Source organism: Haliotis rufescens, unplaced genomic scaffold, assembly GCF_023055435.1.
Source record: "Haliotis rufescens isolate VD_foot unplaced genomic scaffold, xgHalRufe1.0.p SCAF_58, whole genome shotgun sequence".
NCBI classification, from domain to species: domain Eukaryota; kingdom Metazoa; phylum Mollusca; class Gastropoda; order Lepetellida; family Haliotidae; genus Haliotis; species Haliotis rufescens.
In genome coordinates this window covers 2,563,411-2,587,603 of record NW_025964312.1, presented here as the reverse complement: position 1 = coordinate 2,587,603, position 24,193 = coordinate 2,563,411, and the positions used below count along the sequence as shown (strand labels likewise).

General features: G+C 44.0%; 1 protein-coding gene across 3 annotated transcripts in view; it reads right to left on the bottom strand.

The window, feature by feature from the left end:
* The window catches only part of LOC124149581 (kazrin-like), a 171,160-nt gene that overhangs the window by 130,136 nt on the left and 16,831 nt on the right, over window positions 1-24,193 (bottom strand). For all 3 annotated transcript variants that reach the window (XM_046521259.2, XM_046521260.2, XM_048385425.1), the window contains exon 2: window positions 21,190-24,162. In XM_046521259.2, coding sequence (XP_046377215.2) covers window positions 21,190-23,716 — 2,527 coding nt within the window. In that variant the 5' untranslated portion in view covers window positions 23,717-24,162. The remainder of the gene's footprint in view (window positions 1-21,189; window positions 24,163-24,193) is intronic.

The following is a 24,193-nucleotide window of genomic DNA, read 5'->3' as shown; positions in this document are numbered from 1 at the left end:
GATAAGTCATCCCCAGCCCTCTCTGCATAAGGACCAGCACTGAGTCTGTTAATGGAATGTCATTTTGTAACTTGAAACTCCACAATCTCTGCTCAGATCCGAGCACATTCTGCCCACTGGAGGATATAGTAAATCGGGGCGAACCGGGATTCGATCCCACAGTCATAGGTTTCTGGCGTGCCCAAGGGACGCAACTCTGCACAGCGAATCGCGGCGCCTCAGACGACTGGGCCACCCGTGCCCCCTTAGAGATATAACATTACATTTAAGGTTGGGCGGAAGGGAAAACAAAATGGTTCAGGGACTGCGAGACAGTCTATAACATCGGGGGATATAGGTAGGGACAGTCCCGGATTCACGAAGTTTTTCGTGTGGATTAACGCCGCACTCAAACTTTAAGCTATATTTATGGGCGGCCTATACTAATCGAGTCTGGACCTGGCTAACCAGATATTATTATCAACGATCAACGACGTCGGGGTATACGAGGACAGCAATCAACCAAGGCACCGATCTCACCCGATCTCACAAGCAGAAATTGCAGGGAACCTATTCTAGCCCGAACTCTCCGCAAAAAGACAATCTTACGTTACTGCCGAAGAGAATTATGCATTCGTGACCAACTCGTGTTATTCCGGGACAAGCCGAAGAGCGACTCGTGCCCCTCTCGTAGCCATTTTTGCGACTGGGTTCCGTCTAAGCGCAAAGTTGAAAGAATTGTGAACTCGTTGCGTAATGATTCACGTATATTTCCACCATGGAAGATATATTCCAGATGCTATTTAAACACATTGGGTCTTGAACGCATTATGATGGAACACATTTAACTGATTCTAGGGTATATTTTTAGATGTAAGACATGTATAAAATCAAAGGATTCTTTGACCGAAGTGCATTCTGATTGCTTTGTCGTATTTTGGGGTGTTTTAAATCTCCTAAACATCCGAGAGAAACGTTTTATCCAACTTTATAAATTCCTAAACGAAAAACGGTCGCCAAAATACAATGCACGAGCTGCATGCACAGCATGGCCGAGAGTCGAGTTGCTTGTCCCCCATACGAAACTGGACTCGACCGGCGCCGTGTCAATTTCGCACGTGCAGCAAAAGTTTCTCGTGACAACAACATGCTCTGAGCTGTTGCTTTCAAAAACGTGGAAGACAATGCGTGGTTGCTTGTCCCCTATACGAAACTGGACTCGACCGGCGCCGTGTCAATTTCGCACGTGCAGCAAAAGTTTCTCGTGACAACAACATGCTCTGAGCTGTTGCTTTCAAAAACGTGGAAGACAACGCGTGGCTCTATAAAAAAAATCAGATGATGTTGATTTTATAAGTTTATGAGATTTGAGAAAAAAAATCAACATATTTTGTCAGACACTGACAATAATAATGTATATTGCTCCATAGTATGACTTCAAAATATTTTCTACTGTTCAAAAGTTGTATGGTGAATTGAAAATCCTTAGGGAGCAAGCATTTGATTTGGGGGGAAGGGGCCGGGATTTTGGTTTGAGATCAGCATAATAATATTATATATTTTTATGTTTAAGAGCTCAATTATTTTCCCCACCACAAACAGGTGCTCAATTCGTCACCTCCGAAAAGAAGCAATGATGGCGAACGAGTCCAGGTAGCCTTGCTCCAAGACTGTACTGAATGATAAGTCCATGGGTGTACTTCTTTTCTTATGATAGGCAAGTCTAGATAAGCGGACTGGGCCCCGTTCCACAAAGTGATCTTAGCGCTAAGTCGATCGTAACTCCCATTCTTTAACACTGACTTACGACAATCGTAGCGCTAAGATCGCTTTGTGAAACGGGGCCCAGGACAAGTTCCAGGACACAAGTCTCTTTTAGGGACAACTTGTTCTTGTTATTTATATAATCTAGAAATTATGATTCAAACTAATAATTTTCACCTCAGGGACTTGTGCAAGTCTAGGCTCCAGGGCATTTGTCGCAATAGAAGTGGAGATGTAGTACCAAGGATATCCAGCACCATGAAGGTAAATGTATACAAAAGCAAGTCTAGCCAGCTCTTGCCATTTTTTGTTTTAATTTTAGAGGAGGGAAATGTATTGTGTTATAAAAGATTTCAGAGACTATGTCAGTCTATGCCCTGGACGATCGAGGACAGTGATGACAATAATAAAAAAAACGATATATTGTTTCGTGGCATCTCATAAGTATGTCATAGTTACTACCCTGAAACCCAAGCATAGAATCTCAACTGGAATCCGGACATAGAAATTTAATCCGAGGGAACAATGACAAGGTGCGGTACCTCCTGAATGTCATTTTGACCCCTCTCTGAATGCTATAAAGTTGGGGTCATTTGTTATAACGAAATTGGCATTCTCAAGGGAGAAGGAGACTGGGTAGGTCTAGATATCTAGGCATGCACGGTGGCACATCTTCTAACGTGCACGTAAGTCGCCGCGTTTGGGAACGTGTATTTGCAGCATGGAATGCGGGGATCTCTCGCCTACACGGTGATGTAAATACACCCGAACACGGGACTCGCACCGCGAACTTCGCCCCTCCGCAGTCGGGAGAATGACGGATATGTGGCCAATGTTTGTGGCATGACGTTGAACATAAATATAGCTGCTGATAAGATGGCCAAAGATAAACAGGCAATGCCCGCCAATAGCTGCACCAGAGTTGGTGGTTAAAGGTTGTTCAAGGTACATTCGTAAAGTCAAAATCCTTTGTTTGTTTGTTGTTTGACGCCGTACTCAGCAATATTCTAGCTATATGACGGTCTGTAAATAATTGAGTCTGGACCAAACAATCAAGTGATTGGCGTCATGAGCATCGATCTACGCAATTGGGATACGATGACATACAACCAAGACATCGCGTCTGACCACCCGATCTCGTTAGTCGCCTCTTACGACAAGCACAGTCATCTTAACGGCAAGCATGGGTTTGCTGAGGACCTATTCTAGCGTCTGCTCTGCATATCACCTTAATCTGACATGTGTCAGAAGCCTCATTGTAGAAACGTTTTATGCCTTCACCGGAGTTTAATGGTCTTCGGTTACCAGGATTGTATGTCCAGACACGCGAGCTGTCTGGTTACGATCGGCCATAAATGTATTTAAAAGGCGTTGTTAACTTCAACTGGCTCTACTGATAGAATGCGCAAACACCTCGTCGCATGCAATGCATGGCTTATAATGAATATGTTTTTGCGATGTCACGATTGACATGATAATTTAAGTTGTTTTTCAACGCCACGCTCAGCAACTTTCCAGCTATTATGATAGCGGTCTGTAAATAATCGTGTCTGGACCAGACAATCCAGTGATTGATATCATGAACATCGATCCACGCAATTGGGATGCATCAAAAAAGTCATCGAGTCTGGTCACCCGATCTTGTTAGTCACTTCCAGGCCAACGTTGCCAGCGTCTGGGATGACACACGCCAGGAATCCGTGAAGATCCGGGGTAGAATAGGTCTTCAGCAACCCATGATTGCCGTAAAAGGCGACTATGCTTGTCGTGAGAGGCGACTAACGGGATCGGGTGGTCAGTCTCGCTGATTTGATTGATGCATGTCATCGATCCCAATTGCGTGGATCGATGCTCATGATTCATTACTGGATTGTCTGGTCCAGACTAGATTATTTACAGACCACCGTCATATAGCTGGAATATTGCTGAGAGCGGCGTTAAACAACAAACCAACCAATATGTGGGACTATACCCTACTGGCATAGCACAGATCCTGGTGGGTTAGACACTGCACTAGACAACCATGCCTGCACTCGTGTCATTCCCTAAACCTTGCCTCTGTTTACAGGTGGCGGAAGTGCGTGCACCTATACTTTTACATACAAGGAAATGAGATACGGAAGAGTTCCAAGCGAAGACTAATATGTTTTTGCACCTACATCTTACCAATCACCTCTTTATAACGTCGGACATAGCACGACTGATAAGTGAATGATTTAACGCCGCGAATATATCCCAGGCGGATGTTGGCGCTCTACTGGACACTTCTGCATGTGACAACACAAGTCCGTCTGTGGGTCCACAGCGTTTATTTCTATGACCTTATGCAGCTACATCATAATCGGGTTAGAACAGGTCTCCAGCTACTCATACTTGCCGTAAAAGGTGACTATTCTTGTCGTAAGAGGCGACTAACGGGATCGGGTGGTCAGGCTCGCTGACTTGGTTGATGCTTGTCATCGTATCCCCATTGGTTGGACCCGTAAGGATCCGGGGTAGAATATGTCTTCAGCAACCCATGCTTGCGGTAAAATCATGGGTTTCTGACGTGCCCAAGAGACGCAACTCTAAAAGCAAATCGCGGCGTCTTAGACGACTGGGCCACCCGTGCCCACTTAAAGGTATATATTTTATTCTCTCCAAATTACAGGGATTTACCTGGGAACCTACATCATGAGTCGATCATCATCATCGCCGCCACCATCAATGATAATTATCATCGCCGCTATCATCAATAATAATTATCATGACAATAAATTATCATCGTGATAATCATCATCACCGCCATCATCAATGATAATTATCATCGTGATAATCATCACCGCCAGCATCAATAATAATTATCATCGTGATAATCGTCATCACCGCCATCATCAATAATAATTATCATCGTGATAATCGTCATCACCGCCATCATCAATAATAATTATCATCGTGATAATCGTCATCACCGCCATCATCAATAATAATTATCATCGTGATAATCATCATCACCGCCATCATCAATGATAATTATCAGTGATAATCATCATCACCGCCATCATCAATGATAATTATCATCGTGATAATCATCAATATCAGCATCAATATCATCACCATCTCTTATCGGGGGCGGTCGGGTAGCCTAGTGATAAAAGCGTTCGCTCGTCACGCCGAAGACCCGGGTTCGATTCCCGACATGGGTACCTTTTCTGGTGTCCCCCGCCGTGATATTGCAAGAATATTGCTAAAAGCGGCGTAAAACCATACTCACTCACTCATCTCTTATCGATATAGTCATCACCCCCCACCATCATCATATCATCGTCGTAGCCATGATGATAATCATGAATATCATCACACATTTCCATCAGTTCGTGTTGTGTTGCCTACACACACAGTAAAGCCGATGTGGTAGAACTCCTAGTCAAGTTTACCTCACCAGGAGCATGCAATGTATGTCGCCGGAAGTAATCAGCATGAAATAGCATAATTACCCTAACAACACATGTGTTTATTCCCCGATTCCGACTACAAACGAGCGCTTTACTTTAAAGGTTGAATCGATTTTAATCTCGTTAGAGTCTGTATTGGGTGTTGTATTTCTACCATTCCACAAAAACAGGAAGTGTTTGGCTTCTCCAAGAGCGCTACAAGGCCGGGGGAAGAGAAGGCTGATGGAGGTTGTTTGGTACACCATTAGCAACATGATGCCATCTATAAATATATATATTTCTCGTGAAATGACCTTCTATGCTTGACGTTAATTAACAGTAAAGTTAACTTGATAAATGTTTGTTTGTTTGTTGTTTAACGCCGCACTCAGCAATATGCCAGCTATATGACGGCGGTCTGTAAATAATCGGGTCTGGACCAGACAATCCAGTGATTGATGTCATGAGCATCGGACCCGTGAAGATCCGGGGTAGAATGTTTTCAGTAACCCCTGCTTGTCGTAAGAGGCGACTAACAGGATCGGGATTGGTTGATGCATGTCATTGTATCCCATTTGTGTGGATCGATGCCATTTATGTCAGTGCCGTTATTATGAGGAAAGTATACACTATCGGGCAAAAGAAAGTGCACACCTATGTTTGATAGTGGCTAAAATGAAACAAACAAGAAATGGAAAATGTTTGTAATTTTCAAATCCTGTTTTCAAATGCACACATGTACTTTCTTTCGCCCGTCCATGTACAAGTCATAGGTAGGGTAGCCTAGTGGTTAAAGCACTCGCTCGTTTCGCCGAAGACCCGGGCTCGATTCCAAACATGGTTTCAACGTGTGAAACCCATTTTTGTTGACCAGTCGTGATGTAGATAGAAAGTTGATAAAGGTGGCGTAAAACCAAACTCACTCACTCACTCACTCACTCACTCACTCACTCAGTCACTCGCGAAAACAAAAACCTTTTTCATTATTCAATGACCATAAACAATTTCATGTCATTTTTCACCAGCTTCTGAAAGACAACGGTTATTGTCGCGACACACAGTGACATCTTGTTACCCCGGACGTCGTCAATGAGGACACCCCGCCGTGCGGACAGTATATGTTGGGAATGACTATATAATGAACACTGACGTACAATCATAATTCGCTAATCCGGACTATTTCGCAGCGCACGTTACCGTCCGGATTAGCGGGGTTTCACTGTATACGGTATACACCTAGTCTGTCTTACAGACCCTGATACAAATATATCAAATACAGCCCATGCAAGTCTATAATGTTTGGCAAGTCTAGATCACTGCAGTATCTGAAAATGAAGAGAGTCACTGGGCTCCTTTTACTATATTTTTATTAAGATAACTGAACAACTGTTTTTTTTCTGTACGATATGTTCATTTCAGAGACTAGATGTTAGTCTAGGTATACATCATGTATTAATGACATTCTCTTATGTCAGATTTTCTATCAAGAATGTACACAAAACCATCAATGAATCTGTCTTATTGCATTTATATTGTGCGTTCTTGCTTCAGTTTCAATGTTATGACGAACCAGACAGAAAGTGATGTGGTTGGTGGTTTTGCCCGGTCACTGCAGCCGCAGATCGCAAAGGTCTTTTACGGCCGCTTCATAAACTCCAACCGCGTGCAGTAAAATCCTTCATCAGGCGACGCGACCCACGATGCTGTAGCGAACAAAGGGATGTAACTCTGAAAACCATTCGTTAAAGATCAAGGGAATGAGTTCTCGCTGATGTTATTTTGAAGGGGGGTCAACTACTGTGACATGAGATTTTCCGCATAATACACTGGGAATGCCCAATTTCCAAATTACGGATAACACTTATTATTTGTTATAAAATCATCGGACAACTTTATGTTTCCTTTCGCATACAATACTATGTTTGTTTGTTTGTTTGTTTGTTGTTTAACGCCGCACGCAGCAATATGCCAGCTATATGACGGCGCTCTGTAAATAGTCGAGTCTGGACCAGACAATCCAGTGATTAATATCATGAGCATCGATCCACGCAATTTGGATACGATGACATGCATCAACAGTCAGCGAGCCTGATCACCCGATCCCGTTAGTCGCCTATGACGACAAGCATAGTCGCCTTTTACGGCAAGCATGGGTTTCTGAACTCCTATTCTACCTCGGATCTTCATGTGTTAGAATATTATGACATGGTCGTTGAGAAGAATAGCTCAAAGGATTGAGTAAAATCCGTGATCTTTTACTGTCTGTATGCTTTCCTACAGTTAAGAAAATCAGCTCTAGACCCGCGTATTTTAATTTCTTTAGAAAAACGTTTCCCGAAAAACTACAAAAGCGTTATACAAATGTTTATAGCTTTACCTGTACATTTAGTGTAAAACGTACATAACATTCCCATGCTGAAAAGAACTTCTCACTCATATTATGAAATCTAACAACTTTCATAAAAAAATCCAAAAGCCTTGCATATTTCTGGAATTATACAGATCCAACGGAAGTCTTGCTGCCCCGCCATTCCGCATCACTTGATGGAGACTCTTATCTTTATCGGGGCTTCGGTTGGCCCAGTCGTCTAAGGTGCCGCAATTCGCTTGTAGAGTTGCCTCCCTTGGGTACGCCAGGAACCTATGATTGTGTGTTCGAATCCCGGTTAACGTGTTAAACCTGCACTTCGTGTTTCCTCCCGCAGCAAGCCGAAATATAACTGGAATACTGTTTACAGTGGCGCTAAACCCAACTCACTTACTCACCCGATGGTGGGTTCGAATCCCCAGGTTCTAGGTTTGTCAGCACCATATCCGTGCTCGTGGGTTTCACCAAAGTGATACACGCCTACGACCTGCATTACTTCGGTTTTTTTTCCCACATTAAGCTGATACGCCGTGATATAACCGGAATACTGTTTACAGTGGCGCTAAACCCAACTCACTCACTCACTCTCATCTTTATCGTGATGACCTTGTTCTAAAATTTGTGATTTTTATGAAAATAAATAATTTCTTGCTAGAAATAAATAATTTTCTCTCAGGATTTACATAAAGAAATTGTTCGCCGGATATGGTGGATGTCTTGCCTTAAAATGTGTTGGGAAAATACTTTGAAATGTCTTGAAGCAAACCCATGGTAATTAGGTCGGTCCTATACTCGTTGTACAGTGATCGGCATTGAGTGAGTGAGTGAGCTGTGTTTTTACACGCTATTCAAAAAAGTATGCCGCAGTTCGTTGACGTCTTTCCCCTTCGTCAACGCAAGGGAATGGACATCGTGCTGACGCAACAAAACCCTTATCTGGGTGAATCTGGGATTCGAACCCACAACCATCAGATCCTAACTCAAGACTCTTCACATCATATCCAAGTATGTAAATAAACTATGTTCTTAATAATTAACGCAATGCGCATTGACTGATAACAAACATGACATCATCTAAAATTATTTCTGTTGTTGATAAAATTAAGTGTTTGTGTAAACAAACTATCTGGCACTAGCACTCGTTGGCATTGACATTTATAACGAAATTATCACGGCAGGAGATAACAGCGCCATCTGCGCATGATCAAAACCAGCACCGGAAGTCCAGCACGTCTGGACAATAACAAATGGTTCAGCAAATGTATTTTTGATGGCGGCTTCTGCTGGTGGAAGTCCGGACAACTGTAATCCTGTAAGGGCTGAAGTAAGTATGTTTATGAACACAATACTCTGAGGTACAATAAATACCACAGTCTAATGCTGGCTTTCTGTTGGGGTCAGGGTACACCGCAGCCAGAAACCCTCTGTTTCCCTCCGACGAACCTCTATATACAGAGGACGGACAAGAGAACGTGTTATATTCTTGTATTAGCGTGAGTGAGTGAGGGAGTGAGTTTAACGTCGTTTTGGACAGTATTTCATTAATAGCCCATCATGTCGGCTTGATGCGGGAGCATAAATCCAAAGTACTGGTGGTCGGAGACATGTCCTTCTTACTTATATGGGATATGATGACATGCATCAACCAAGTCAGCGAGCCTGACCACCCGATCCCTTTAGTCGCCCCTTACGACAAGCATAGTCGCCTTTTACGGCAAGCAAAGGTTGCTGAAGACCTATTCTACCCCGGATCTTCAGGGGTCCTAAGAGATGAGAGATTACAATGATAAATGGCCTGTGCGTTAGAGACGCTTGTGTCACTGGTTATACTCAGTCGCATATTACTATTACTCCTAAGTGAGTGAGTATGGTTTTACGCCGCTTTTTGCAATATTCCAGCAATGTCTCGGCGGGGGACACCTGAAATAGGCTTCACGTATCACTTCTAAATGTCACTACAAGACAAGGCGTATATAGCCTTAGTCACCTGACACGGATTAAGTCATACAGTAAACTACGTTTATAACGAACACGCTTATAACGAACTGACGGGTGTAACGAACTAAATTAAGTGGTCCCTTTGAGTTCGTTATAACCGTAGTTTACTGTATATTAACTGTTGCTATGTGACGGAAATAATGCCGATGCGACGTTAAATTATAACTCACTCACTCACTCACTCATATATCAACTGTTGGGCAAAAGAAAGTACATACTCCAAAAAGGATTTCGGCAAAACATTGTGAAAAATTATCAAAACGGTACTGGTCGGAAAACAGTCGCCGAAACACTGCAAACTTAAGGTCCAAAACACAACTATGATACTGGAATGCGACACCATCGAATAACCATTTCTTGTTTGTTTCATTTTTAGACACCATCAAACATGGGTGCATACTTTCTTTGGCTCGACAGTTCATATAAACAATATCAAATAATGATTTTCACTTTATTGTAATTACACATAAGAAGCTATGAAACAATGCCATTCCTCATAAATTGATGACCCGTGAAGATTCCGGGGTAGTATAGGTCTTCAGCAACCCATGCTTGCCGTAAAAGGTGACTTTGCTTGTCGTAAAAGGCGACTAACGGGATCGGGTGGTCAGGCTCGCTGACTTGGTTGATGCATGTCATCGATCCCAATTGCGTAGATCGATGCTCATGATATTAATCACTGGATTGTCTGGTCCAGACTCGATTATTTAAAGACCGTCGTCATATAGCTGGAATATTGCTGAGTGCGGCGTTAAACAACAAACCAACCAACCCGTCATATTATGAACATTTGTTTATGAATAACAAGCAAAGGGTGATGACACCAGGTGTTCGCGATAAGGTGAGCTAAGGCCGGCAAAAATGTTCCTTGGAGTTCCTTGGGGATGGGGGCAGTCATGAAGAATGGGAGAGAACCGCAAAGAATGGATGAGAAAATCGTGAAAGTGTAAAAGTCTTGTTGGGAAGGTTGATGGAAAGAAAGCAGAGGAGAGGGGTATTGAGCGTGCGAGGTGTCAGAACGAGGCCAACAAATAATTACCCTATATTGATGACATGTCTCGTGATTAACTGTTTTTGTTTTCAACAACACGCATTTCCCTCAAAATACCTTAGTGTATGGAAAAATTCTTTCTCTAAATGAGCCGCAGCGTTCATAGGCTGTGTAAATGATGGCCTGCAGGTCGTTGTCCGTGTGTGGGGGATGGCTGATAGTCCAGCGTGCTGACAGCAGGATTGATGGTTACGCTAACTAGGCAGCACCACGTGTTCACATCACCTGTCCGTCAACACTCCCTCGTTATAACGCTATTTCCGTACCTCTACTCGCTCTTTACGTCTACACGATGTTGAGCAGGGAAAACGGCTTTGGGTTGTTCCCAACGGCTTATCATCAGTTTCATTATCAACGTCATCATCGTCGCCGTCGTTCCAGGTTTATCATCACCATCATCATCATCTTCGTCCTCGTCATCACCACCATCGTCATCGTCGTCATCAACAACATCATCATAACCATGGTCAATGTCGTGACTTCACCATCATCATCATCATCATCATCATCATCATCCTGGTCAATGTCGTATCATCATCATTGCCGTCGTTGTAACTTCACCATCATCATCGTTGTCGTCGTCTTCAACATCATCGTCATGCTCATCGTCGTAACGTCATCGTCATCACCATAATCATCGTAACTTCATCATCATCATCATCAATTTCCGTCCTCATGTTTGCCCTCCCTACAATAAACTTCACCACAATCACCCTATTGTCATCAACATTATTGAACCAATCATTACCACAACTATCCTCATCATCACTATCCTCCTCCTCATCATCATCATCGTCACCATCATCTTCCTCCTCCTCATCATCGTCACCATCATCATCATCATCAATCTCTTGTCAAGACGTTTCATGTGGAGAGGCGCTTAACCCCAAATACATTTCACGGGTACTTTCGCTTTACACACCGCAGCACGTCAGGCAAGGTGTTTATACCACCCCGAAGACCCCGAAGGTAGAGTAAATCTGCATACTTTAAGATATAAAGAAATCCTTTTGAAATTGTAATGGAAGTTATCAGATATGGTCACACAAAATGTAATGAGAGATATTTTTCTTAATACTTTTGGAGTAAACATCAAATATAGAGGTAAAATTGAATGAGATTTTGTTGCTCCAAAAATGTTGAATTTTAAATGGTCGGAATAAAGGAAGTTGTACATCGACACCTCACAAAGTGATAAGGGGGCACGGGTGGCCCAGTCGTCTAAGGCGCCGCGATTCGCTATGCATAGTAGCGTCCCCTGGGGACTCTAGAGAAACCTATGATTGTGGGTTCGAATCCCAGTTCGCCCCGATTATGTTTCTAGGTTTGTCAGCACCATAACCATGCTCATGGGTTTCACCGAAGTGGTAAACGTCTGAGACCTGCATCACTTCTGGCTTTCCTTCCACATTAAGCTGACACGCCGTGATATGACTGGAATACTGTTAAAAGCGGCGTTAAACCCAACTCACTTACTCACAAAGTAATAAATTTCCATAGACTGACGCTTAGTCTCTGAGATAGATGATTTTGATAGAAACAGACAACTACATTATAATTGAAAAGGAGCCCCAGTGAGATGGGAGATTCAGAACCAGTGGAAAAATCTAGACTTGCTTCATTTAGAAATATAACATTACAGTAAGGGCGGTCAGAAGGGAAAAAAAATATGGTTGAAGGATTGTGAGATGACTTTCCCCGATCTCTGTACACGTGTCTCGTCTAGGTCGTCTAGTAACAAACTCCACACCACGTGGACGCATTTAGATACCCTTAGTCGGGGCTGTATTCCGTCAATAAACGGCCCTAATCGAGTTTATATAACATCACTGCGATTTCACTAATTGGTCTTGCTCTGCTCTCGTTTCTCGCTGAGTGGGAATTCCTGCGTTTTAATTGCATTGATTGGGTAATTAGCACGTGTACCTATGCACACTTTGCCTGTTATCTGCTAAGGTCACAGAGACCGTTTAGTTCAAACGAGGTAATCAAATTGCCATGTGATTTGGTTAGTCCGATATAAGGGACCCGTGCCTCGGGCCCACGCGAGTTAATTCTCATTGCCTGTGAACCATTCGTGACCACTCGTGTCATTCCGGGACAAGCCGAATCTTCTTGCAGGTTACGGAAAGGGGCGACAGGAATGTTAGTCCTGCATCCTGACCGTGGAATATATTTATTTTATGAAAAATAAATAAATCTAGAAATGCATACAAAAGCAAGCCTAGCCAGCTCAAGCTAGCTCTATTCCAGCTGAAATAAGCATAGGGATTTAAAAAAATAGTTTTAGAGTCAAGAATTGAGGTGAAATGGGGTTTAACGTCGCGTCCAAGATTATTGCACTTATATAGCGATGTGCATGCACGTGTGTGTGTTTGTGTGGCTGCTTGTACTAGTCCGGATTGATGCCGATTTATAGTGCTAGCTCACTGAGATACCATGCCGCAGTTTAACATGACTACCCCACTCAGACACAGTATACTGACTCCGAGCCGACCAGTCCTTGTTTTAGCCCCTTAATGCCGAGCGCCAGACAGGGTAACAACAAGTACCATCTTTTAACGTCTTTTGGTATGACGCGGTCGGGGATCGAACCGGGCGGACGCTCTACCACTAGACCACGGAGGCAGTCTTTAGAGTCAAGAAGGATACTGTGTAATATAAGATTTCGGAGACTAAATGTTAGTCTACAGGAATGTAGACGATGAGGGTTAAAATCATATACATATGCTGTAGGTGATCTGGATTGAGTTATTTGGGCTTAACGCTGCTTTGAACAGTATTCCAGTTATATCACAGCATGTCAGCTTGATGTGCGAGGAAAACCAATGAGACATTCACCACCATTCGGACCAACTCGTGTTATTCCGGGACAAGCCGAATAGCGACTCGTGCCCCATTCGTGACCAACTCGTGTTATTCCGGGACAAGCCGAATAGCGTCTTCTTGCAGGTTACGGAAAGGGGCGAGTAGTGACGAATGGTTCACCACGAGCACGGGTATGGTGCTGACAAAACTAGAAACATAATCGGGGCGAACCGGGATTTTAACCCATGGAAATCTGGAAAACGTTGCTTGATTCGAGGATACTGAGGTAAAACCTACAGGTACATCGACGTTATACTAATTACGTGTGGGGGCCGGATTAACACCGCGATTACCAGTTGTGAGTATGATTTTATGCCGCTTTTAACAATATTCCAGCAATATCACGGCGGGGGACACCAGAAATGGGCTTCACACATTGTACCCATGTAGAGGAGGACACATGTAGGGAATCGAACCCGGGTTTCGGCGTGACGAGCGAACGCTTTAACCAATAAGCTACCCGACCGCCCCGCGATTACCAGTAATGTAACCACATAGGGTTCGAACCCGGTCTTCGGCTTGACGAGCGAACGTTTCAACCACTGGGCTATCCAACCGCTCCTATGATAATTAAGCTGAAAAGTAGTCAACTGCATGCTTCACGGGTAGTGTTACTGCCATAATGTGTTTGTTGTTTAACGCCAGACAATCTAGTGATTAACATCAAGAGCATCGATCTACCCAATTGAATAGATGACATGCACGAACCAAGTCAGCGACCATGATCACCTGATCCCGTTAGTCGCATCTCACGACAAGTAGAGTCGCCTTTTACGGCAAGCATGGGTTGCTGAAGGTGAAATAGGGTTTAACGGCGCGTTCAAGATTGTTCCGGAAATGTGGCCACAGCACACAATACATTAACTTCGAATCTTGTGTGCCCCTCATCCCCCAGAAATGGCCGGTCTCTAACTAAACACGGAAACACCTATATCAGAACCATAATCAAATTAGGATGTCTAACTTAAACATCCGCGTTTCTGTAAATTGAATCTTTAAAACGCGATGAGAAAAACGCATGCAGCAGTGCACGTGTATGAGTGGAATCACGCGAGTAAAGCCATACTGAGTGATGTATTCCATGACGGAAGTTAAGTAAGGTAGTACGGTAATTACGTGCAGGATTTGCCTGTCCACCTCACAGATCCGGGTTTGATGCTCATGTGAGGAAATGGGATTTCATATGTGGTGGTGCCCTCGCTGTGGTATGTTTCTGCGTTATTGCATAGATGAGTGAACCTTCATCGCAACATTTTAACATCGTCCATCGCAGCGCATCGCGACACGTCCATCGCATCGCATCGCATCGCATCGCATCGCAACATTGCCCATCGTATCGCATCGCATCGCATCGCATTGCATCGCAACACGTCCATCGCATCGCATCGCATCGCATCGCATCGCATCGCATCGCATCGCATCGCATCGCAACATTGCCCATCGTATCGCAACGTCCAGCGCATCGCTACTTCGTGCTTCCCATCGCATCGCCACATCGTCCAGAGCAACGCGTATGGAAATACTATTTGGTGGTGCCCTCGCTATGGCTATGTTTCTGCGTTAATGCTTGGCGAGCAGCGAACCTGCATCCTTCATCGAAACATCGTTACATCGCATCGCACATCGCATCGAAACATCATCCATCGCATCGCCACTTCGCATATTGCATCTAAATGTCATCGCATAGCATCGCATCGCAACAGGTCCATCGCATCGCATCGCATCGCATCGCATCGCATCGCATCGCATCGCAACAGGTCCATCGCATCGCATCGCATCGCATCGCAACACGTCCATCGCATCGCATCGCATCGCATCGCACTAACAAGGCATTAACGTTGCGCATCACCGGGCATCACACAGCAACATCGCCGAGCGCATCCCTGCTTCGTGCATCGCATCGCATCGCATCGCATCGCATCGCATCCCAACATTATTCATCGCATCGTTATTTCGCAAATCGGATGGATTCACATATGATCACAAGTTAGCCACATCGTCCATCACATCTCTACTTCGTGCATTGCACCGTGCGTCGTAATATCGTGCATCGCATCGCCACTGACTCGATGAGGATTTGGTGGTTAGAAGTTCGGTAATGACTGTATCAAGTCAACTGTTAGTTGCTATAATGTAAGACATATTACCCCCTTGGTATAACTTACGTACGTGCGTCGAAGCCCAATGCTGAGGACATATTGATGAAAAGAGTGAGTGAGTGAGTGTGGTTTTACGCCGCTTTTAGCAATATTCCAGCAATATCACGGCGGGGGACACCAGAAATGGGCTTCAAACATTGTACCCATGTCGGGAATCGAACCCGGGTTTTCGGCGTGATGAGCCAACGCTTTAACCACTAGGCTACCCGACCGCCCCTTGATGAAAAGAACCCTCGGGATATTAAATTATATATTTTATCTTATATCATCTCGAAGCTTCAGACAGTTTTACTCCCAGGGCATATCGTCCGCGTAATAAGCCACTTTCAATGAACAGTTCAGCAATATTTTCCTTAAATAAACTGGAGGGCGAAAGAAATTGTGTACTTGAAAATTGGATTTGACCAAAAAAATCCACAAGACTGAAAGCAGTTGTCGAAACACTACAAACATAAAGTCTAAAACACAACCCGTGCATGTCATATCGCCCATGATACCCGTATGAAAAACATCACCATCGACTAACCCTTTTGTGTTTGTTCCTTTTTTAGCCACCATCAAACACGGAAGTGAACCTGCTTTATGGCGGAGTCGCTATATGGCTGAAATAATGCCGATGCGACGTTAAACTTCCTCGCTTACTCTTTTGCACGGAAGCTTAGTTTAAGATCGAGTTTGGTGACTTCCAGCAAAACATGTAACAGCATCATATTATACCCGGGATTCGAACCCGGGCCTTCGGCATGACACGTGAACGCGTTCACCACAAGGCAACCTCACCGAGCCTACAGCTGCATGGGGGGGGGGGGGGGGGGGGGGGGGGGGGGGGGCACGGGTTGCCCAGTCGTCTAAGGCGCCGCGATTCGCTGTGCAGAGTTGCGTCCCTTGGACACGCCAGAAGCCTATGATTGTGGGTTCGAATCCCGGTTCGCCCCGATTATGTTTCTAGGTTTGTCAGCACCATACCCGTGCTCGTGGGTTTCAACGAAGTGGTAAACGTCTGAGACCTGCATCACTTCGGGCTTTCCTCCCACATTAAGCTGACACGCTGCGATATAACTGGAATACTGTTAAAAGCGGCGTTACACACACACACACACACACACACACACACACACACACACACACACACACACAGCTGCACGAATAAACCTTGTGAAGAAGTGGAAGGTGCTTGTATTCATCACTATATTCTACATTAATTCAAACCGACATATGCGGAATGAGTTCGGAAATTGAATCAATATTCTTCAAACGAAACTATCTTCTTATAACTTTCAACACATTCCGTCTTCCGGAGCTACTCGCCATGTCTACCTAATGCAACGCGACAGGTACGAAATGAGCTGCTGCAAAGGTATATTCAAACCGTTACAGAAACTCTCTTCCCTCTGATACAGCATGTATCTGTCTTACAGTGCCAACTACATGAAATCCTTTTGGGGAGCGGTGCATTGAAGTACCGTGTCGTGAATCCTGGCACATCAAAGGGGCGCAACTCTACTTCAAGGTGATTGTAATAGTTACATTAAAAGAACATAAAATGCAATATAATATTATATTAACTACACTTCGCTCTTAGATCACTGTGTAACCAAGCTGATTAATAAAAATGTTGTAAAGATATGTAACTGTCGGTAGATATATCCGTTTGGACTGACGAGAGCGCTTCATTGAACTTCTAATCTTCTATTAGCAATATATTCTTGTCCCGCTGACTTCCCACTAAGTCTGCCGTGGGCGCCGTAGTGGAAGGTATCGGTGACTGGAATACACACAAGCATGTGCATATGGGGAGAAGGGGGATGTGTTTATGCCTGGTGGATCATGGGAAGTGAAAACACATGTTTCAGCAGCAGAAGTAACAGAATTACTTATATAGACGCATCTACATATCCGCATCCCCGAGGGCCACATGCCGGGCGTACACGAGATGCACAAATTACACCGCAACCAGTTCCATCGTATTCTGTCATTTCTAGCTCGTTTCAAGTTATAGAGGGTGGGGCGATCTTGTGGCTGAAGTCTTCACCCAAGGGTACAGTGTGTGTAAGTTATGAGCGTTGTTGGCGCCCAGCGTTAATCTTGCTGGAATTGTGCTAACGGCAGAGGAAAGCCGTTCCCAAACACTCGTCTACATTTACCCCTTTTTGGGATTCCGGGTTAGAGTCGACCACAATGCAGCTGTCTATGCTGGTCTTGATTTGTTTGTTTGTTTGTTTGTTTGTTTGTTTGTTGTTTATCGCCGCCCTCAGAAATATTCCAGCTATATGACTGCGGTCTGTAAATAATCGAGTCTGGACCGGACAATCCAGTGATTAATATCATGAGCATCGATCCACGCAATTGGGATACGATGACATGCATCAACCAAGTCAGCGAGCCTGACCACCCGATCCCGTTAGTCGCATTTTACGACAAGCATAGTCGCCTTTTACGGCAAGCATGGGTTGCTGAAGACCTATTCTACCCCGGTTCTCCACGGGTTGCTGGTCGTGAAGCTGAGTCAGTAGACTGGGTTGTCAGCTCGATGCCTTGTGCTCTAGTACCCGGGGTGGATCGATACTAATCATATCAATCACTGGATTGTCTGGTTCACACTCGCTTATTTATTGGTCGCTGTCACTTAGCTGGAATATGGCTGTTGAACGACTGATATATCGAAGATTGAACCTTGAGAATGCTTGGGAGAAAATATACCATATCCATATCCTTGTTTTAATGTGGATTAATTTTAGATGATAAGCGTGTGTCTCAACACAGTATGAAGGATATCTAAGTTTATATGAACCGTATATACTCCTTGAAAGTGTAAAGCATCACAAAACCCGTGCATACCCGGTTAAGATACTTTTAAAGCAACGCTCTCTCAAAGCCGGTATCGTATTTCAAAGCTGGATGGGAGGACGGGTGCACCTATCCCTGTGTTTACATAAGGAAACCTCAATTCATTCAATATTAATGAATCAAATCTTTTCAAAGTCAAAAGTACAATAACACATTAAAGCGCCATAAACACCCAAACATCATGAAATGTACAATTGAGGAGACCAATGTGTTTATAACTCACTCACTCGAAATTGATTTCGTAATTAAAGCCCATGGGCTAAAAACGAACACAAAGTATCTTTACTTATGCCCAGGAACTAAACAACGCGGGGGCTTATAAATACATGCGTTCCAAGAACATGTGAAGGTATGTGAAGTGTATATCACATATTATATCCTACTGGTGTTTATTGATAGGCGACCCCGCACACCACAGCGCACAAAATACCACTCCATTAAACGAATAAGAAAATATACAGACACTAGATATCATATAAACCATCTAAGAATGTAGTATTGCAATCCGAGTCTGAAACCGATGGGGTCTGCATTAACGAGCGCTCCTCCTGTGCCCGAGTTGTCGATACATCATTCAAAACAAACACCGAGTGTGATCACCTTTCGATATTTACACATGTGTTTTGTAGCTATTCTCAAACCTAAATTGGGGCAATCTGACATAAACATGATGCTATAATTTTGTATCACAAATGTTTACCTCAAAGGATGTAGGCCTAGATTTATACATAATTTTATCTAATAGATGTACGTGTGACTTCATGTTTACACTGACAGCCATACAACAAACAGCTGTATAGCGGAAGAAAATAGTTCCTCAAAAAGAGAGGTGACATGAGCGTCTGTATACACAACTTGCTCTTCAGAAACATCTGAAACTACACATGTATTCAGATAATATCACTGTCAGATGAGAAAGGGCTGTTAAGAAATACATCAGTAAGTCAGTCACGTCGTCAGCGCGTCGTAATACATTTACATCAAGTTCAAGACGTCAAAATGGTCGACACGATAAACGTGACGGGAGAGATTTAGGAAGTTGTTTATAAACCTGTGGCGGTTACATGTTATAGTTATCACTGATCAGTTGGACGTTCATTGAAAGGGTCGCTATATAAGTGCAATAATCTTGGACGCGACGTTAAACCCAATTTCACCTCACCTCACCTCATTGAAAGGTGATTAAAGATGTGTTAATTAGACACTAAGGGAAATTCATAGTTTGGTGTAGACTAACTGTCAGCCTAGACACGGATCGCGTCGATACTTAGATAGCAATAGTGGATGTGCATTTCTACGTTTTGTTCACAAATGTGGGTAGTAGCGAGGATATTCGTGAACGATCATGTTTCTCACTGTATGCTAAATGCGGAGTTCAAGATTAAAGGGGGCGGTCGGGTAGCCTAGTGGTTAAAGCGTTCGCTCGTCACGCCGAAGACCCGGGTTCGATCCCCATTCTTGTGTACCCCGCCGTGATATAGCTGGAATATTGCTAAAAGCGGCGTAAAATCAGACTCACTCACTCACTCAAGATTAAAGGGTCTAATATATCAGAAACAACGATACTGTACGTATTCGTTTTCTCCAGGAATGTGGAAGCAGTCCGTCAGTGTTTACGTCATTTCAAGAATACAGTCTTGTGAAAAACGTAAGAACGTCACATTGTGTCTTTCATAGGCTTACCGTCAGTTTCGTTGTCATGTGACCGGCCTCTCGTCCAATGGAAAAGCCGTATGTCGTGTAAATTTCGAATTGAGAAATTATATTGATTTCTTCTAAAGACAGTGCGTTACGAGAACATTGTTGTGAAAATTTGTTATTCATCCAACACTGGGTAAATTTAATTCTCTTATGTCTTCAGCTAATGTAAAGTATTTTACAAACCTTGCTATGGACATTTATCATACCAATAATCTTGGGATATAGCCAAACTATTTACTGTTTTTCTTATATTTGTTCTGTACACCTCGTGTGTGTTGTTCACTGTTTGACCGATCATGTGGCGTTAATTTGGGCCGATGGCCTACGTTCTAAAAAATACTTACCGCCATTCCCCTCTTTGAGCGAGCTTTTTATGTTTGTTTTATTATGATCTAAACTTACGGTTCATGATTTCTACCTGTCGATGAAGAAATATAATTTGCACTTGTTCACCGAGTTTGTATTTTTAAGATGATTTAGATAATGCAGGTAACTATGAACCTTTGACTCTTCTTCTCTATAGAAGAAACTATAGGCGATTCCGACTACAGTCTTGAGGAACAAGTCAGTCCCTAAACTAGGGCTTTAGAACAGTGCTCTTACTTAATTGACACACTGACCTATTTCTTAGACTTTTTTTTAACCTTCTGAATAAAAATTGTCCATACGTGATCCAAGGGTTGGCAATGTTTATGGGGCTGTCATGTTTGAAAATAAATAGCTTGGATGTCTTGGTTCTTCTTTAATCTTCTACCTACCATGTCAGTAAGGTCGAGTTTTCACCTCCCTGGTTATAATGACAATTCTTCCGCTCGACGAAAGGTGGCATTACAACCGAGGGGATTGTATGTGTTGCAACAAAAAATATTGAAACAATCATTCTGACTTTTGTAGCGACAAAATAAAATGTTTTGAATGTCCTGAATAACAGAAGATAAACATTGTGGGAATATGATAGTAGCAGAGAACAAACATCACTGTTGGTCAAAACGAGGCTCTGTTAACCCTCACAAAATAAAACGACCAGTAAAAAACACTTACCTGCTCCTGTCAACCTTGACCCCTCGCACTGTAGGATGACCCTGGAGGTCGGATCCTGACCTTTCCGTCGCCTCCCTGTCCTCAAGGTCACACACATGGCGTTGTAGAGCGCCTCCAGCAGCTTGTACATTGTGCACACTCGACTGATGTAAATAAGGCTGGCCCTCCACTGGACGTCAGCAGCTACGGGTAATCCAAGGGAACCCACGTGACACGCGTCGTCAGCGGCCACATACACGGGGTCAGCAACACACACAGATGTTGAACTAGACACGACGTCAGGGAGGTTCCTGCTTGAAGTCGAATCTTGTGATTCCACATCGAGTTCTGTTTGTTCTTTAGAGTTAGATTCCTTTTCATACTGTGTTTCCTTGATAGTTTCCAGTCGGGGTGACATTTGTTGAAAGTTTTGGATATCGAATGGATTAATTACGTTTTTAGCTGGCATAGATAAAAGTTCAGCCGTCTGTTGGTCAACCAGTATAGGGTCAAGGTTAAGGTCAAGGTTAGGATCAAGGTCAGAGGCACACTCATGCATATCTTCCAATGCTTCTGTGACTGATTTGGAAGACGCTTCGGTGGTCTTCTCAAATACATTGTCAAGGTAAAACGCAATACTTGCAGCCTGTCCTTCCTCCTGTACACCCCCCGAGGCCGTGGAGTCTCCACATGTTGACGTGTCAGTTTGGTGAATGGTGTCAAGGCCACCTCTTTCTACCATGCTCCGACCTTCAGGTTCATCAGGGTCACCGGTCTCACTTCCGGTTAGGCTCGGCGAGAAGCATGGTTCAAACAGGAAGTCAATATACGTCGTGACAATGTCCAGCTGCTCGTCATTCAAGTCTGAGTCTGTGTCGTGTATACCAGCAGACAGACACGCGTCTGTGTCCACGACATCATGGGACGTTTCAATGTGTAAGGCTTTTTTTGGATCTTTGGTATCTGGCGTTGTGTCATCCTGCTGAACTGCTTCGTCAGAGGGACCTTTAGTATCAGAAGAAGACAGATCTGTAAGTCCTGCACATGTATCCTTTCCTGTTGATGAATAACCACAATCTGTGTCGTCCTGTTGAATTGCGTGGCCAGAGGGACATACATTGTCCAACAAAGAATTAGTTGTAACTTCTGCACATGTATCTCGGCCCGAAGGTGGACAATTGTCCTCTGTTGGAGAACCACGTTCTGTAGAGTTTCCCCCGGCTGCATCATCATCAGGCACGTCACCAGCTTCATATATGCCGTCAACAACACACAGGGGGTGGTCTTCGTTGGACACTGGATCATCGGTGTTGACAACAACTGGAACAACCTCCTCTCCCTCACACGCGACCGGGACGTCGCTGTGAACACCCTCGCCGACAGGAGATGCTTGATGTTTCTTCATCGCACCTGTTGTCTCTGCTGGAACGTTACAGGGGACACGACTCTCAACCTCGCTTGTAGCACATCCTTGACCAGGTGCAGTAACAGCGTTGTCAGATGCTGCCGTGACACCCCCTCCTTCTACAACATTAACCTTTGAGACAACGTCAACACTCGAACCAACACTTTCAGACACTGAAGGCGGTCCAATCCTTGATGACTCTAAACTAATATCCTTTGGTATAATGTTCGCAAAATTAGATTCGTCTTTGCTATAATTACATGTTTGAACACATTTTTCTGATGACTCCTGTATCCGTGACTGTGAACCTGTATTCAAACCAGAGTCAACTTTCCTATCGGATTCTGAAACCGAGTCATTAAATTTCATGACCGGCGAAGCTTCAAGACACACGTGAGCTTCACCTTCAGTGGGTAAAGTTTTTAATTCTACCTCCTCTATTTGTGTATATAGTTCCTTCTGGATAATACAGGGTTGGAATGAAACTGGATCCACACTGGTTCCAAGTTCATCTTCATTCGTGGGTCTTTCCTCGCAGGATCTGTCAAAAGAGGATGATTGTTCAGAGTGAGTTGTCTCCTCATTGTTGTCAAGTGGTGATGACAGAGGTACACATTGACTTCGTCCTTGTTGGCCAACTGGAGGTGGCGCTTTGCAGATTTGAGTTGATTTTGTTGACGTTGTGTCTCCGTCGTCTTGGTATTTACAGCTTGTGGGTGAATTATTTCCATTTGAATCACGGTGTTGAGTAAGTTGTACCTTGGTGACATCATCAGAATAACCACACGGAACTGCTTTGACTGACAGTTGGGCCTGTTCGCCCACTGAACTAGAACCTGCTTTAACATCCAGGTCAACCTGACACAGAAGTAAACTTTTACCTTGTTCATTCCCCATATCCTTCGCCGTTTGATCGTCAGCTCCAGCTTCTAATCCAGAGCTAAAATCAAATTCATCCTCACACTTATCTGGACTTACAGATTCCGAGGATTCGCCATCCGTTGGCGTCCCTCCCGTAGCGCCAAGTGATTCTGTCAACTCACCATCTGCACTAGCAGACGATTTCCGGCGACTCTCCTCGGACGAACTGTTCCGTTTTCCCGCCCTTTTCGCCCGAGCCTTCCTGCTCCTCTTGCCAGGCATGATCTCGAAAATAACCTGTTCGTGTTACACAAATCTACCCAGACTCAACAGTCAACAGGACATGTTCACAAAACTCTCGAAAGTGGAGTCCAACCCGCACACATCCATCCTACCATCAGCCTTGACACGACAGTGAAGCAGTGTTGTAGTCTCGCGGGGGTATGCAGGCGTATAGAGTATCAGTCCCTCCCGCCACATGTATAGGTAATACCTACCGAAACGCTGCCTCCGATCTTCACCCTTCCTCTGTAGTTGTGATGGAGCACGCGTGCGTTAAATGCACATATTCTCGATATTTCGTCACCAGTGTTGATTACTGCGCTATATTGCACGGCGTGAGATACACGGGATGATATTTGGGTCTGTTAACACGGAATTTCCCTGCAGTTTAATCTCAGCCTGTCTTGTTTCCTGATTAATCCTGGGAGGGCTCTATCGGGCACCTGCTGAAATTGAGCGAAGAATGTTCCTGTATGT